We start from the raw sequence: 15,547 nt of genomic DNA on the forward strand, positions 1-15,547 counted from the left end.
TTGGGATGCTCCCTGAGGCTGCAGGAGCACAGGCCATAGTTCCTGTGACCAGACCTCACGTTTCCTATGCTGAGGTCTGAAGAGAATGCTGGTGTGGCTGGTGTGTTGCATCAGTCTCGTCTCTCTTCTCCACTCTGTGGCCAAACAAAATCCTCAGACATTGTTCACAATGGCTGTTATCAAACCACATCACCCTCACCCTGCACTCAGGCTGCCGATTATCCAAAGCCCAGTACATAACATTACATTCTACGCTCTTAAACCTCCTCTTGCTGGCTTGGGCCTGGAAGTCTCTCATTTGTTGAGAAAATCATAATGTGTGACTTTGCTTCATGTCAAATTAGTTAACCCTCTCAGCTTTCTTACAAATGATGGCTTGATAAACATAGATCTTTGTGAAAGTTACTGAAAAACTGTTGAATGGAAGAGGGGTTAGGCAACACTGTGGCATCGAAACCACACCAGGGACATAAAGCTCCCCCCGACTGGTGCCCATGAATTAATGCATTTTAGATTTGGCCACAATGAAATCACTCAGCTCTCAGGGGTCTATATTTCTCTCTTACACCTGCCAGATGATAATAATATTTTATCTTAGAGTTTACCAAAATCAAGATGTATATGCTTCCTCTAATCTCTGGAAATAGTAATCTTATAAAACACACAGTAAGTGTGTTTGGGATACTTGATTCTTCGTCAACATATTCCTTTCTGAAGGCTCACAAGTTATTTAGTAACCTAGTCTAACAATTTTATAAAGTATCCACGCAACATTCTGAAATTCATCCTTTAATCCTTTTTGAAAACAAAGAAAATATTTTTCTGTTTCTAGTTTGGGGTACATCCTTTATTCTACATGATTTCTAAAAAAAATTAGTTCCTGTGGTTCTGAGATCATTTGTTCTACAATCAGATACAAGCGGCCCTGAAGTCTGGAGCTTACTGGCAAGAGTCAGTCTTTTTTTGTTTTTTATTGTATTCTTAGTGACTTGAGTTTTAATTCACCCACTAAGGCATTTCTCTGTCCCTTCCCATGTGAAGGAGACGTGATAGAGAAAATGAAGGGTCATCGAGATAATGGCTAACCGTGACCACCTGCTAATTTACAGAGTCAGGAGCTCCTCTCTGAATCTTGACGTGCGTATTTAAATACGAACGCATAACGTGGCGGAGACCGCAACCTTGTGCAGCTATATGGGTTGCTCCTCCATGCCTCTCCTTTTTCTCAGAGGAATAATTTTAAGTTTTTAATAAAAGTCCCTTTATTAAAAATCTCTAATTCCTCATTCCCCTGTACAGTCTCCACCCACCCAGGGGAATATTCGATTTCTTCCTCTGAACTTTTTTTTTTAAGGCGCCTCCCAAGTGTCTCGAGTACAGGTCTACTAGCATTTTTCTCCCATTCTTTTTTTTTTTTTAAACTCCCATTCTTACAAAAACTCTAGTAAAAGCTCATTACTTTTTACAACATCCAAAGTCAAAAATCCGTACTTTCAAATTACTAAGAAATGGATCCAAAACAAAAATAGTAGTGCCTCTTGTTTGCTTCATCTGTCTTCTGAGAGATGAGATTGTTTGCCAGCCAAGGATTTATCAAACACGTGTCACCTTTGGTTGAATGTACATCGGAGCTGATATCAAGTAGTAGAAATCCCCACTACACTCTATTTTGCTTTGGGCCTGTTTAGAAATTTGGATTAGAAAAGCATGGCCATCCCTCCCATCCGGGTATAACTCCATTCTGGCTGCTGCTCTTAAATGCAGCCCCTCTCCCATGCATTTTTCATTCACAGGCACTTGTTGATGTCACCCAGGAGTGTTTTCTTTGTGGGGCTGCTATGATCTGATATTACGTTGAAGTAATTCAGTTCTAGGTCCTCTTATACCCAATCCTCCAGGTGAAGACTTGAGTCTGCTGGAACTAGTCACAGATAAAACCACCCAGTAGGATGTCTCTTTCTTGGCCAGACTGCTGAAACTAACCCTTCATTTCTCTCTTTCTTTTCTGTGAAATCATTCTGTCCTCTACCCCTGCCTTTCTCTATCTCTACCTGCTCTTTTCAAGCCACCTCTTCCAATGGCCCAGAGAGTTCTGTCTGCAATTCTCTTCTCATACCACTCTCCAAACCCCACAAATCTAGTCCACCTCCTTTGTAGATATCCAATCCATCATTCGTCCCCTGCCACTGCCTTTGATGAGACCCCTGCTCTCTCTCAGAACCCCTTCTATGGCCCCTTAAATGCTTCCATCACCTCCACCGTGTGTGTGTGTGTGTGTATGTGTGCATGCGTGTGTGCGTGTGCACGCGTGCGCGTGTGTGTGTGTGTCTGTCTATCCTATACTCTGCCATATGGAAGCAACTGTCATTCTCAAATGTGATAATGTGATGTGATCTTTCAAAGCTTGGTCCATAAACAAACATTGGCCCCTCACTTGGAATATCTTCACATTTCTATTCCTGGTGGCAAGGACCATGCCTGGTGCATGGCAGGGGCACTGTAAATGTTGACGGATGCCAACTGATGCTGCCTGGCAAAATAGAACACATGGTACCATTTGATTTCTTTTCTGAAATGTATGGAGATGAATGGAAGAAATTAAAGATATGTCCAGGAAAAAGAACGAAAGATCCCAATGAGCAAAAAAGAAACGAGGTTGCTACAGCTTTCGGGAGAAGAGTGATTTTTGAAGATGTGTAAATTCATAGCAGAATTTAGCAATGAGATTCAAAGTCATCGGTATAAGAGAGAGATAGTCTGGTATTGTCAAACATATATGTTAACTGAAAATGAAAGTAAATTTTACTTGTGAAAGAATGAGATACAAAATTACTTTTTCTTAGGCAGCCCAGTTCTCTCCATCAAATGCTGATAGTTACAGCGAGTAGAGATGGTGAATGCCATTGAGACTATTGTTCTATTGAAGTGGACGTTTATTTTAAAAAGCCACCATCTGTTTGATTCGGGGTAAACTCCTCCTAATGGGCACACTGCATATTGTGCGGCAATCTTTTCCCTGAAACAAGTTATCTGATGAGGAGAATGAAAGCCCTGGCTCAAGGGGTTGTGGAAACTTCTATCTGACCACGGTTTGATTTTGGAATCTTTAGTTGGCTTGGGAATAGTAAACATAACATGTGGCAAGCTTCCCATTTACAACCCTCTAGGCACGGGAATAGGCTCTCTGATTGCCCATGAGGGATAGAAAAAGCAGATGGCAGGTGAGTTGGCCCTCATCACTCAGAAAAGCAGTGACCACAGGATGAAGGCTCCACTTGACAGATTTGATTTAGCCTGAGGAGGATATCACAGGAGAACCCAGGAGGGACAAAGAGGCTGGACTGAACCATTCCTGAGGGTGCTTTCCAATAATACCCCTACTGTGCTTGCATTTTTAAAATATAATATAAGACAATGGTATTTTTCAGTCTTCTATGTGCCTTTGCTGCAGAGTTGCAACTATGTACTCAGCCAAGGGCCGCCAAACAAGAACTCCTTTGATATTGATTCTGATTGCATTTACTTCTCAAATAACCCCCAAAGGGCAAATTTCCTCCAGCAATGCCCCCGTCATCAGCTTAATCAGAAATGTTGCATTTTCTTAAACATAGTGAACAAAATTAATAGGTAACTGCCCACATTTCCACTTCCAGTTAAATATTATAAAAACTGAATCCCAACGGACATGATTTTAAGGCAGTTAAGTAACAGTCGTTAGCTGGGGAGAGGACAGAGAGGTAAGAATAACTACTCCAAAGTAATTCCATTAGCTTGTGTCTTTAGTTGTCATCAGGTTCGATGTTTGGCTACGTATGTCTTCTCTCTAAAAGATTTATACAAGGTCTCAACTAAACATGTCCCTTGTTCATAAAACAGTCATTATGATCCCTAGAAAGCGAGTAACATTTGGATGAAGGGAGCAGTTTGGCAATGTTTTCTCCTTAACAAATATAATCTAAATATCAGAAACAAAGTGAGGATACAGTGTTGCCTATATAAAACAGTCTGAGTTGACAAAGAAATGTCCTTTCTTTGTTGGCACTCAACACTACGTAGGATCCCAGGGAAACAGGTAACAGTAATTCCTTCTCAGAATTTTTTGTCTTGTAAATAAACTTTTATCCTAGGGCTGTTCCCACAAGCTGCTTCATTTACTAACACATCCTGGTTCATATGCCAATACAATTTCACCAAGGGATATGCTGCCAGGCTTTAAGAAGGGAATCAACTCTAATAAACTCCCAGGAATAGAGACCACCACCTTGTACTGGGGTGTTTTGGGACAGGCTGAGGGCGTGTGACCTGAACATCTGCACATGGGAAGTGTGTTCCCTCTATGTTGAGTATTCATGGAAGCCGACTCCCCTGAGGAGTCACATTCTCCTTCTGATTCAGAACTTGCTTTAAACACTGAAAGAAAGCAGTAGTGCCCCAAGAAACATGGACACCAAGGAACCCTATCATATCCTTTCATAGTTGTGCTACTTCCCTGTATTAGCTGACCACATATGGTGAAATGATGATGCAGAAGGAAAGGAAAAAGCATAGCATCTTTTCCTGCCAATCCTCTCTTGCTAATCAATAAACTGACAGTACAGAGCATTGGTAGAATATGTGCACATGAAGCGTGACTACTCAGTTGGTTTTGTGTGGTGTTCCCATTCTTCTGGTAAGAACAAAATATATACGCCTGCATAAGCCATGAAATATAAATTGCATAATTTTGTTGATTCCATATATAAGCTAAATACTCATATTTGCACAGTAAACTGGCATTGCACAATATAAACAAAAATGGTATGTACACAAAAATGCCACCCCAAATGCACTTGATCTTGTCTGAGCTCAGAAGCTAAGCAGGATTGGGCCCAGCTAGTACTTAGATGGGGGATGAGTGATAAAATAATGCTAAAAATTTAGGGGCTGGGTGCGGTGGCTCACACTTATAATCCCAGCACTTTGGGAGGCCGAGGTAGGCGGATCGCTTGAGGCTAGGAGTTTGAGACCAGCCTGGCTAACATGGTGAAACCCCATCTCTAACAAAAATACAAAAAATTAGCAGGTGTGGTGGTGTGTACCTGCAATCCCGGCTACTTGGGAGGATGAGGCAGGAGAATAGCTTGAACCCAGGAGTTGGTGGCTGCAGTGAGCTGAGATCATACCACTGCACTCCAGCCTGGGCAACAGAGCAAGACTCTGTCTCAAAAAAAAAAAAAAAAAAAAAAAAAAGATAATGCTAACAATTTAAATTTTTAACATTTCTTTATTTAAAACAACACTACATGGCAAATAAAAAATACCATGACAAGTTGAGAGATTGCACACAAACGGGAAAACCTTTGTATTTTAGGACCTTTAAAGGCATTCTTTCCTGTTTTTTGAAAAAGGAGCCCTACATTTTCGTTTTGCACCGGGACCCATGGGTTATATAGTCAGCCCTTGTTCTAGGTGTGCTCAAGGTACTGCCGATCTCCTCGGCCTTTGTGGGGCTTGCGCAGGCTTGGGGTTGTGGGCCCTACACTTGCTCCCCACTTATTGCACCTGACATCAGGCAGCTGTGGGAGTTTACTCTGGGATGCTGTGCTAAGATGAGAACTTCCAGGGTGGGCATGAGCAGAAAGGGAAGTACGGCTTCCTCAGGGATCAACCAGAACACCATCTCTTCTGGAATCTGGCTCTTGGGTCCATCACAGGCACCTGATGGACTTGAACATGCATAGAATCCTGGAAAAATGCAAGTTTATCACTCATGAGCAATCTGAGTCCTTGTACCCTCTGTGTGGAATGCCATCCCTGCTCTCTGAGGACCGCTTCTCTTTCATCCCTCCAATTTCAGCCCAAATGCTCTCTCCTCAGAAGTCTTTCTGTGCCCTGGCCCTTCTTTACCCCAACTCTCTATTAATTAATAATTTCTTTACAGAACTTCTCTCAATTCATATATGTTTTTAATCTATGTATGGGCTTTCTGTGTGAAGCATGTGAGTACAAACCTGGTTACCTTTCTCCCTGCTGTAGCCTCAGCTCTTAGCACTGGACTTGGCAATAGTGAGTCCACAGTAGTTGTTTGGAAAATGAATAAATGTAACAAGACACCCATAATTAGAATTTGTTAGGTTATTCAGTGGTTTTCAAAATTCAAATCTATGACTTATCTCAATAAAGCAGCAAATTCCAGACATCAGGTATGACATAATCTATGGAATTCAGACTTTTGCCAAACCATATGTGGACTTGGATCTAACAAAACATAAAGGAAATGATAATTAATAGCTTAGGTAGATATAGTTGTGTTTTTTGTTTTTCTGTTTTTGTTTTTGTTTTGAGACAGAGTCTTGCTCTGTTGCCTCCCAGGCTGGAGTGCAGTAGTATAATTTTGGCTCACTGCAGCCTCTGCCTCCTGAATTCAAACCATTTTCCTGCCTCAGCCTCCCAAGTAGTTGGGACTACAGGTGTGTGCCATCATGCCTGGCTAATTTTTTTGTATTTCTGCCAGAGACAGTGTTTTGCTATGTTAGTTAGCTAGGCTGGTCTCGAACTCCTGACCTCAAGTGATCGACCCACCTTGGCGTCCCGAAGTGTTGAGATTACAGGCATGAGCCACAGTGCCTGGCCTATAGTTCTTAAAATTAGTCATTTTTAAACAATAAAAATCCAAAAAACCCTCCCCTTTTCCTTATTTTTTCCATTTTGTTTTCTCTTATTATATCCTTCATTTCTGGCCTGAATATTAGCCCTTCTGCAGACAGAAATTAACAGAGTAGTTAAATGATTGCAAAGGCTTCCCCACTAATGACATCTCTATATAAAATTATGTATAATGGTTGATTTCTTGTTTTAAACAATTTATTTGAATAATACCAATTAAATTTTCTCCAGGTACAAGACAAAAAATGTTTAAAATATTTATAATGATCAACATAATAGTTTTTTTACTTTTTCCTAATTTCGGTACTATATTGTCCTTTGAGATGTCAAGTTAGGTATTTTATGAGTAGAAGTAGATTTACTAACACACAATAGCATCGGTAGCCCTAGCTGGTATCCACATTAGTCCTGATGCGTCACTGCTTGAAAGGTTTTTAAAGTGATGCTGAATAGTATCCTTTGAACTTCTAAAAACACCCTTTTCCCTATATCTGATTATGCCAATTGTATCACATTAATTCTTATTTGAGAAAGCAGTACTAAACCAAATAACAAAGCAAGAATACTACAATGAGAAGTTCAATAAGTAGAGAAGGTAACACGACAAAAGTCACAATGGAATTAATATAAAATGGAATTTTCTTATTTGTAAAATAAATTTTTATTTTTGCTACCTTGGTCCAACATACTTGACTGATGAGTGCCCAGCTCGTCCTAGTTGATGTGCAAACTGACAAGCCAATTGCTGAATAGGTCTTTCTTATTTCTGCCAAGAGGCCCTTTTTAACGGCATGTGAAATAAAAACTGCATGCTGAAGGCCAAATTGACACCAGCCATAAGATTACGTCTGAAGTGTTGTGGAAATCACTGCAAAGAATGCCATCTCCAAAACACTCACCACCAGCCTGGACAAAGCACGAGAGTAGACTGAAGGGAATAATGTTGCCCTGGCCCTCGGGGGAGGGACCAGATGGGACCTGATAGCTCCTTTCTACTACTCATTTCTATGATAATTCTAAGTTGCCACATGGCATATGTATTTTTTTTAATCTAAAGGCAGAATATCAGTCAATGAAGTGACCATGGTTTTAATGAAAGGTATTTTTTCATGAACTGTATCTATTCACATGGGATAGTTTTCATCTACCCCCAACTCTCACCCGCTAGCAACGCATCACTTACTATTAGGTTGGGAGAAGTATATACAGAGGTCAAACACAATACGTTTCAAATTATTATCAACACCAATTAAAAACAAAGAGATTCTAAGTTTTATTAGGGGGTCAGATTATTTTTTGCATTAATTTTATGAGGTCACACATCTTAATCTCTTTTTCTTGTAACTTGAGATCATGCTTGAATTTAAGGATTACAGCAGGCCAATTAATGTTTGAGGAAAAAATTTTAAGAGTGAAATTTATTCTGTTTTTGGAAACAAAATCAGGAACTAGAGAAGAAAATATTAATGATTTGGGAAAATTACAAAATAATTTCTAGCCATTCCTATTGATAAGTCCAAATGCAACGTAATTCAGGACACCTTTCCTTCCCCTCCCAACCAGATGCAATTTCTGTCTCCTCTGATCTACCAGAAACCTACCTGCACTTCTCAGGTGGGACCTGCCACATTCTCTGACTTATGAGGGTCATTTCATTTGCTTTGGGTTCTGGTAGGCACTCTGAATGAGTGTTATGTTTTGCTCAGCATCCCACCTTATACACAATGGGCTGCCACAAATAAGAGGGATACTGGATGAGACTGCAACGTGGGGCAAAACACCTAAGGAGATATCAGCATCTCATAATGGTCACAGCTTCTCAGACACAAACGTATATAAGTAAATTATGAAAGTAAACTCTAAGTTGAATGCAGCACAAAATTATATTTAATATAAACTAAACAAATGCTATGAAAAAATCACACTATGTTATTTTTAACAGAGGTTAAAAGATTATCTTCCCTCTTCAATTCAGTTTTGAATACTTACCTCTTATGAAAAACTGCCAGGAATCTTGATTCTGGGATGGTTAGTAAGTTACATATTTAAAGCAAAAAGATACAAGCTCTGGTAGAGTGGGATGAGGCACTTCACAGCCCTGCTGGCGTTGATGCACGTGGCACACACAAGGCTCGGCAGCAGCTTCCCACTCACTATGGCTCCATCGAACAGAGGCCCAAAAAATGGAACCTGTTGATTTGAAATGAAGAAACAAAATTTAAAAACCGGTAACAGTCAAATCAAAGATAGGGGAAGAGCTGACTGATGTCAGAGCTGCAATAAGCACGTAAGCTGTCACCCACAGAGCAGACGCTGACCTTAACAGGACGCAGGTCCAGGGCTTTCAAATCGAGTGAAGCAGGACTGCTCCAACAATCCTCCTCTACCAGGGATTCTCCAGCAAAACTTCCAACGACAAAATTTTACCGGGTTATTTGTTTATTCCCTTGTCATTTACAGAAATGGCATTGCTCTTAAGTGCCTACATCATGTGAATTATGCATGGTACACAGATGTGCTTCACTGCACAACACTAGCCTTGCATCCATCTGAAACCAGTTATGGAATTGGTAATGTTGCAGCTACGGGTCCTGATATATATTAACTCTTAAAGGAGATGATGACTATCCCTGTCAACAACTACAAAGTCCTACAGAGTCCTAATTCTTCTTTTACCTTTTACCCGCTCTGCTTCCAAGGTATTGCATTACCTTCATTTCCTTCTACTTTTTTTTTTTTTTCGAGACAGGGTCTCCTTCTGTCGCCCAACCTGGAGTGCAGTGGCACAATCATAGCCTATTGCAGCCTGAACTTCTGGGCTCAAGCATCCTCTCTCCACAGTCTCCTGAGTAGCTGGGATTACAGTTGCGCCACCTCACCTGGCTTCCATGTTTTTAAGAGACTGGCTTTTCGTAGCTGAACCCATTTCTGTTATGTGGAAAACTCGCAAGTTTTTGTACTTACCCTTTTTGGATTTATTTTTTCTCTCTCCTTTTTGCCCCATTAGAATTTCTTTAATTTTATTCACTAACATGGAAATAGTAAGCTCCATGAGATCACAACTCTTATATAAGCTCCATGAGATCATGTAACTCTTATATTCATTCACTTATTACTTGCTTATTCACGTATTCAGAAAATATTTATTATGTGACGGACACTGTTCTACTCACTGAGGAAACAACAGTGAATAGTACAAAAATCCCCGATTTCACTGAGCTTAGAATTTGTTGGAGATTTCAAAGAATAAACAGTATAAACATATAAAATATATAATAAGCAGGAAAAGTGCTAAGGTAAAAACTAAAGCAGGGAAGAGCAACAGAACTTTTCTTTTTGAGACGGGTCTCCAGTTGGATCTAACGGCCAGGGAGGGCTTTAAGGAGAGGATGACATTTTAGTAAATACCTAAAAGAAGTGATGAATGAACCACAAGCTATGAGGACATCTAATGGAAGAACATTCCAGGCAGAGAAACAGCACAGGCCTTGTGGTGGCGGAAGAATTAGTATGTTTAATCAATAGCAAGGAAGTCACCTTGGCTGAGGCCAAGTGAGTAAACGGAAGAATAAAGAGCTAAAGTCAAGCAGGTCACAAGAGGGGCTTTATAGGAAGTTTTAAGAGTTCTGGATTTCCATTCTGAATAGGATCAAAGCCTCCTGAGGGTTTATGAAAGCAGAGGATATGATCTAACCTACATTTTAAAGGTATACCACTTTAATTGTTTTGGCACCTGTGCTGGGAAAACTGCAAAGGGGAATGACGGAGACCAGCTGGGGACTACTGAATAACCTAGGCATGAGATGGTAATGGCTTGGATCAGAATGGCAGCAGAAGTGGAGAAAGGTGATAGATATATTTTGAAGGTAGAGTTGACCGGATTTGTTGAGGATGGTTAATAAGGTAGGAGAGACACATAGACGTCAAGGGTGATGCCACAGTTTCTGGCCGGGCCATCGGAAGCCTGGAGCTATGTTTTCCTGAAATGGAGAAGACTGAGAGGGAGGGTCATCAGCTCAACTTCAGACATGCTAAATTAGAGAAACCTATTGGGTATCCAGTGATGATGTATCGAGGAGGAGTGGACATACCACGCTAGAGTCAGGGGTTGGAGCTGTTCATTTAGAGATGGTGTTTCTAGCCATGAGATCAGATAACATCCACAAAAGAACAAGAAAAGGGACTCAAGGACTATATCTTTTGGCCTTCCAATGTTTAGAGGTTAGAGACATGAGAAACAATTAGAAAAGAAGGAGTGGCTGGAGATGGAAGAAGAAAACCCCTTCTGAGTATCTGTATCTGACACATAATTGGAAAGCAAATACCTGCTAATTTGGATGGAGACCGACATTCATTCATTTAAATTATTTAAAATATTAACATTCATTAATATTTTAAATAATTTAAATGAATGAATGTCGGTCTCCATCCTAGGTCTTTTGATTTCTCTCCAAAACTGTTTATTTGTAAAGCACCTTTTCTGTGGCTGGCATTGGTGAAAGGACTTGGGATACAATAATGAATGAGAGACTGTCTTTGCCCATAAAGAGCTGACAGAAGAAAATTATGGACTAATATCTCTCAGCAAAGATGCAAAAATTCTTTATAAATCTTTAGTAAATTAAATCCAGCAAGATAAAAAAGGACAATATATCTTGATCAAGCAGAATTTTCCATTGGAACTCAAAGTTCATTTAACATTCATAAATCCACCAATGCAATTTATTTTTGCAATGTGCAAAAATCCGCACTGACAAAATACAGAATAATAACAGTATGACTTTAACAGATACAGAACAAGCATTAAATAAAATTGAACTCTAATTCATACTTAGAAAAACAAAACAGAACAAAAACTCTCAGCAAACCAGGATAGAAGGGAACTGCCTCAATTTAATGAGAGCTTAAAGAGGGTGAAAAGGCATCATAGTTAATGATGAAAGATTAAGTGGTTTCCAAAAGGGATTTGAAAAGGCAAGGATGTCTATGTTCACCTCTTCTACTCAACATTTTTGAAGATCCTAGTCATTACAATAAAGAAAATTAAGAGAAAGAAGAAGGGTAAGGGAGAAGAAGAGAACATAAAGGTTAGAAAGAAGTAAAACTGTTTTATTGTTGTTGTTGTTGTTTTTTTGAGACAGTCCTGTTCTGTTGCCAGAGCGCCAGGCTGGAGTGCAGTGGCACAATCTTGGCTCACTGCAACCTCCGCCTCCTGGGTTCAAGCAATTTTCCTGCCTCAGCCTCCTGAGTAGCTGGGACTACAGGCATGCACCATCACGCCCAGCTGATTTTTGTATTTTTTTTGTACAGACGGGGTTTCACCATGTTGGCCAGGACAGTCTTGATCTCTTGACCTCGTGATCCGTCTGCCTCAGCCTCCCAAAGAAGTAAAACTGTTTTTATTCACAGATAGCATGATTATGTACATGAAAACTCCAAAGAAATTTATAACTAGAGAGCGAATTTTGGTAAGCCTCAGAAGATAATATACTCCTCAAATCAGTTATATTTTCTGAAAGTTAGCAACCAACAATTGGGAAAAGACATGTAAAAATTTTTTTTTTACGATTGCATCAAAACAGAATAAATTTCACAAAAGAATGTGCAAGACATTTATACTGAAAACTACCAAACAGTGATGATAAATTAAAGACAAGCTAAATAAATGGAAAGATGTACAATGTTCATGCACTAGAAGTTTCAATATTGTTAAGATGTCAATTCTTCTAAAATTAAACTATACATTCAATAAAATCCAAACAAAATTCTGGCAAGCTTTTTAAAAAATATACATGCACCAAATGCTTCTAAGCTCATGGGCAAATGAAAAGAAATAGGTTAATCAAGACGATAATAAGACTGACATTACCTGAGTTGAAGGCACACTATAAAAATATAATAATTAAGAAATCATTATAGTGGACCAGGATAAAAAAAATTTCAATAAAACAAAATACAGAATCCAAGAAGAGAGCCATACCTACATGGTAATTGATTCACAATAAAGGCAGTGTATCAATTTGATGGAAGAAAAAAGTCTTTCAATAAAGACACTGAAACAACTGGAGAGCCATATGGAAAAGTGAACCTTGACCTTCATCACATATCACACACAAAAATTGAGAGGATTACAGACTGAAATGTTAAAGCTAAAACCATAAAGCTTCTAGAAAAAAATATGAGAAAATCTTCATGACCTTAGGATAAGCAAGAATTTTTTAGGGTAAGAAAGAAAATAAATTGGACTTTATAGAATTTTCTACAACTCTGCCCATCACAAAACCGAAAAGGCAAGTTATACTAATTCACCAAACAGAACACAGCCACAAGGTCCATCTAGAGGAGTATAAATTAAGTCTGTGTTATATTCACCTAACAGAATATTCCACAGTAAGGAAAATGAAAAAACCACAACTACATGTAACATCATGAAAATAATCCAAATATAATGATGAGCGAAAGAATCAGACACTAAAAAGTTCCTACTACATAATTTCATTCCTAGAAAGTTCAAAACCAAGTAAAATGAATCAACAGGCCCAGAAGTCAGGTTAGCAGCCACTTCTTCACTGTATTAGTGATTGGGATGGGGCATGAGAGAAAATTTTGGGGGCTGGCAATATCCTCTATTTTGATCTGGGGTGGGATTACACAAGTGTGTTCACTTTGAAAACATCCATCATGCTGTAAACTTACAATTTGTGACCTTTTCATTATTAATATTGTATTTCCAAGGAAATATTTTCTAGCAAACAGCAAGAATACAGAGGATTTGAAGAAGACAACTAACAAACTCATCATAATGGAAACATATAAAAAACTCTACCCAACAATTTCAGAAAACACATTAATTTCAAGCATGTACAGAATACTTTTTAAAAACTGACCATATCTTCAGCCAAGGGTCCACAAATACAGCCAGCAGGGCCTAATTCTAACCTGGTACCTACTTCTGTATGGTCTGCAAGCTAAGAATGCTTTTTACTTTGTAAATAGTTGGACAAAAATTAAAAGAGTATTTTGTGATGTGAAAATTACAAGGTTTAAATTTCAGTTCATAAATTAAGTTTTAATGGAACACAGCCACAGTTATCCACTTACACATTCCCTCCCTTTCTCTCTCCCTCCCTCCCTCCCTCCTTCTTTCCTTCCTTTTTTTTTTTGAGACAGAGTCTCATTCTGTTGCCCAGGCTGGAGTGCAGTGGTGCAATCTCAGCTCACTGCAACCTCCCAGCTAATTTTTTTGTACTTTTAGTAGAGACGGGGTTTCATCATGTTAGCCAGACTGGTCTTGATTTCCTGGCCTCAAGTGATCTGTGCACCTCAGCTTCCCAGAGTGCTGTGATTACAGGCGTAAGCCACTGCGCCCAGCCCACTTACACATTTTCTATAGCTACTTTTACACAATAATGACAGAGTTATGTAGTTGTCACAGACCCAAAGCCTAAAATATTTACTATCTGGTCCTTTACAAAAAATGTTTGCTGATCTCTGTTCTAGGTCGTAAAGCAAATCTCAATAAATTTCAGGGGGTAGAAATTTTATAATCCATATTCTGTGCCCAAAAAGCTACTGACAACAAACAACAAAAGGATAATTGGCACAAACCTCTACGTTTAGAAATTAAGAAATACACTTCTAAATAGCTCATGGGTGAACAAAATATCGAAATGGAAATTTAGCAACATGTTAAGCTAACAGACAGAATAAGAAGAGTAGATATTATAACTTACACCTTATAGCAGTACTTACAAGGACTGTGTAGAATCAAACGCTCACATTAGAAAGAAATAGAGATGACAACATAATGAGATAGGCACCCATCTCAAGAAATACTGAAAACCAAAAGAATCAAACAAATTCAAAGAAAGCAGAGGGGAAGAACTAATAAAGATAAAAGTCATCATTAAAAATAGAAAACAAACATATAATAAAAAGGAGAACCAAGACTGACAGTTTTAAGGAACCACAATGAAAAAAAAATCATGTCCTTTGCATCAACATGGATGCAGCTGGAGGCCATTATCCTGAGCAAATTAACATAGGAACAGAAAACCAAATACCACATGTTCTCACTTATAAATGGGAGCTAAACATTGAGTACTCATAGACATAAAGATAACAACAAAAATTGTATAAAAAGATGGCAACAACAGAAAGTGGGAACTACTAGAAGGGAGAGGGAGGGGAGAAAGGGTTGAAAAATTAACCACTGGGTACTACGCTGAATAACTGGGTGATGGGACCATTTATACCCCAAACCTCAGCATCATGCAATATGCCCAGGTAATAAACCTGCACATGTACTCCTGGAATCTAAAATAAAAGTTGAAAAAAAAAAGTTGGTTCTTTGAAAAATGTCTAATACAATTGACAAGTCTTTGGCAAGGTGAATCAAGAAAAAAAAAAAAAGCACAAATAAATAATCTTAGAAATAAAAAGGAATCCAACTATAGATACTTAGAAAATATATGTAGCTTTATGCCTATACATTTAAAAATTTAGATGAAATGGCCAAATGCCAAAAAAATACAACTTAGCAAACAGACACAAGATGATATATAAAAGCTATAATTCTATGAGCTTTAAAGTAGATGAATCACAGTAGAAAAAAACATTTTAACAAGGAAATGCCAGCTCAGATGCCTTCTCTGGCAAATTCTATAAAATTTCAAAGAACAAATAACTATTATTTTGGAGAAACTTCAAAATTTAATGGAAGACGACATCAAGTATTAGTCCTAAGCAGAACCTTACCTCAGTATTTCATCCTACTGAGCATGTATATTTCACAACCACCTAAAGTTTCTGAGTGAGAAAGTTTCAGAGAAACTTCCAAACTTTCCATAGTATAAGAAAAGCGAAAACAAACTCATTTTATTAGATTAGTACAATCTTAATA

The 15,547-nt window shown here is 38.7% G+C and overlaps 1 protein-coding gene across 11 annotated transcripts in view; it reads right to left on the bottom strand.

Annotated features, from left to right (window-relative positions):
• The window catches only part of RALGAPA2 (Ral GTPase activating protein catalytic subunit alpha 2), a 333,808-nt gene that overhangs the window by 75,626 nt on the left and 242,635 nt on the right, over window positions 1–15,547 (bottom strand). For 10 of the 11 annotated variants that reach the window (XM_032248229.1, XM_032248227.1, XM_032248225.1 and 7 more), the window contains one exon: window positions 8,708–8,835. In XM_032248229.1, the coding sequence (XP_032104120.1) occupies window positions 8,708–8,835 (128 nt within the window). Of the gene's footprint in view, window positions 1–5,231; window positions 6,238–8,634; window positions 8,836–15,547 lie in introns of those variants that run through there. The other variant, XM_032248232.1, reaches the window with a different exon arrangement.

This window comes from Sapajus apella, unplaced genomic scaffold, assembly GCF_009761245.1.
Source record: "Sapajus apella isolate SASKATOON/1434 unplaced genomic scaffold, GSC_monkey_1.0 scaffold65, whole genome shotgun sequence".
NCBI lineage: Eukaryota > Metazoa > Chordata > Mammalia > Primates > Cebidae > Sapajus > Sapajus apella.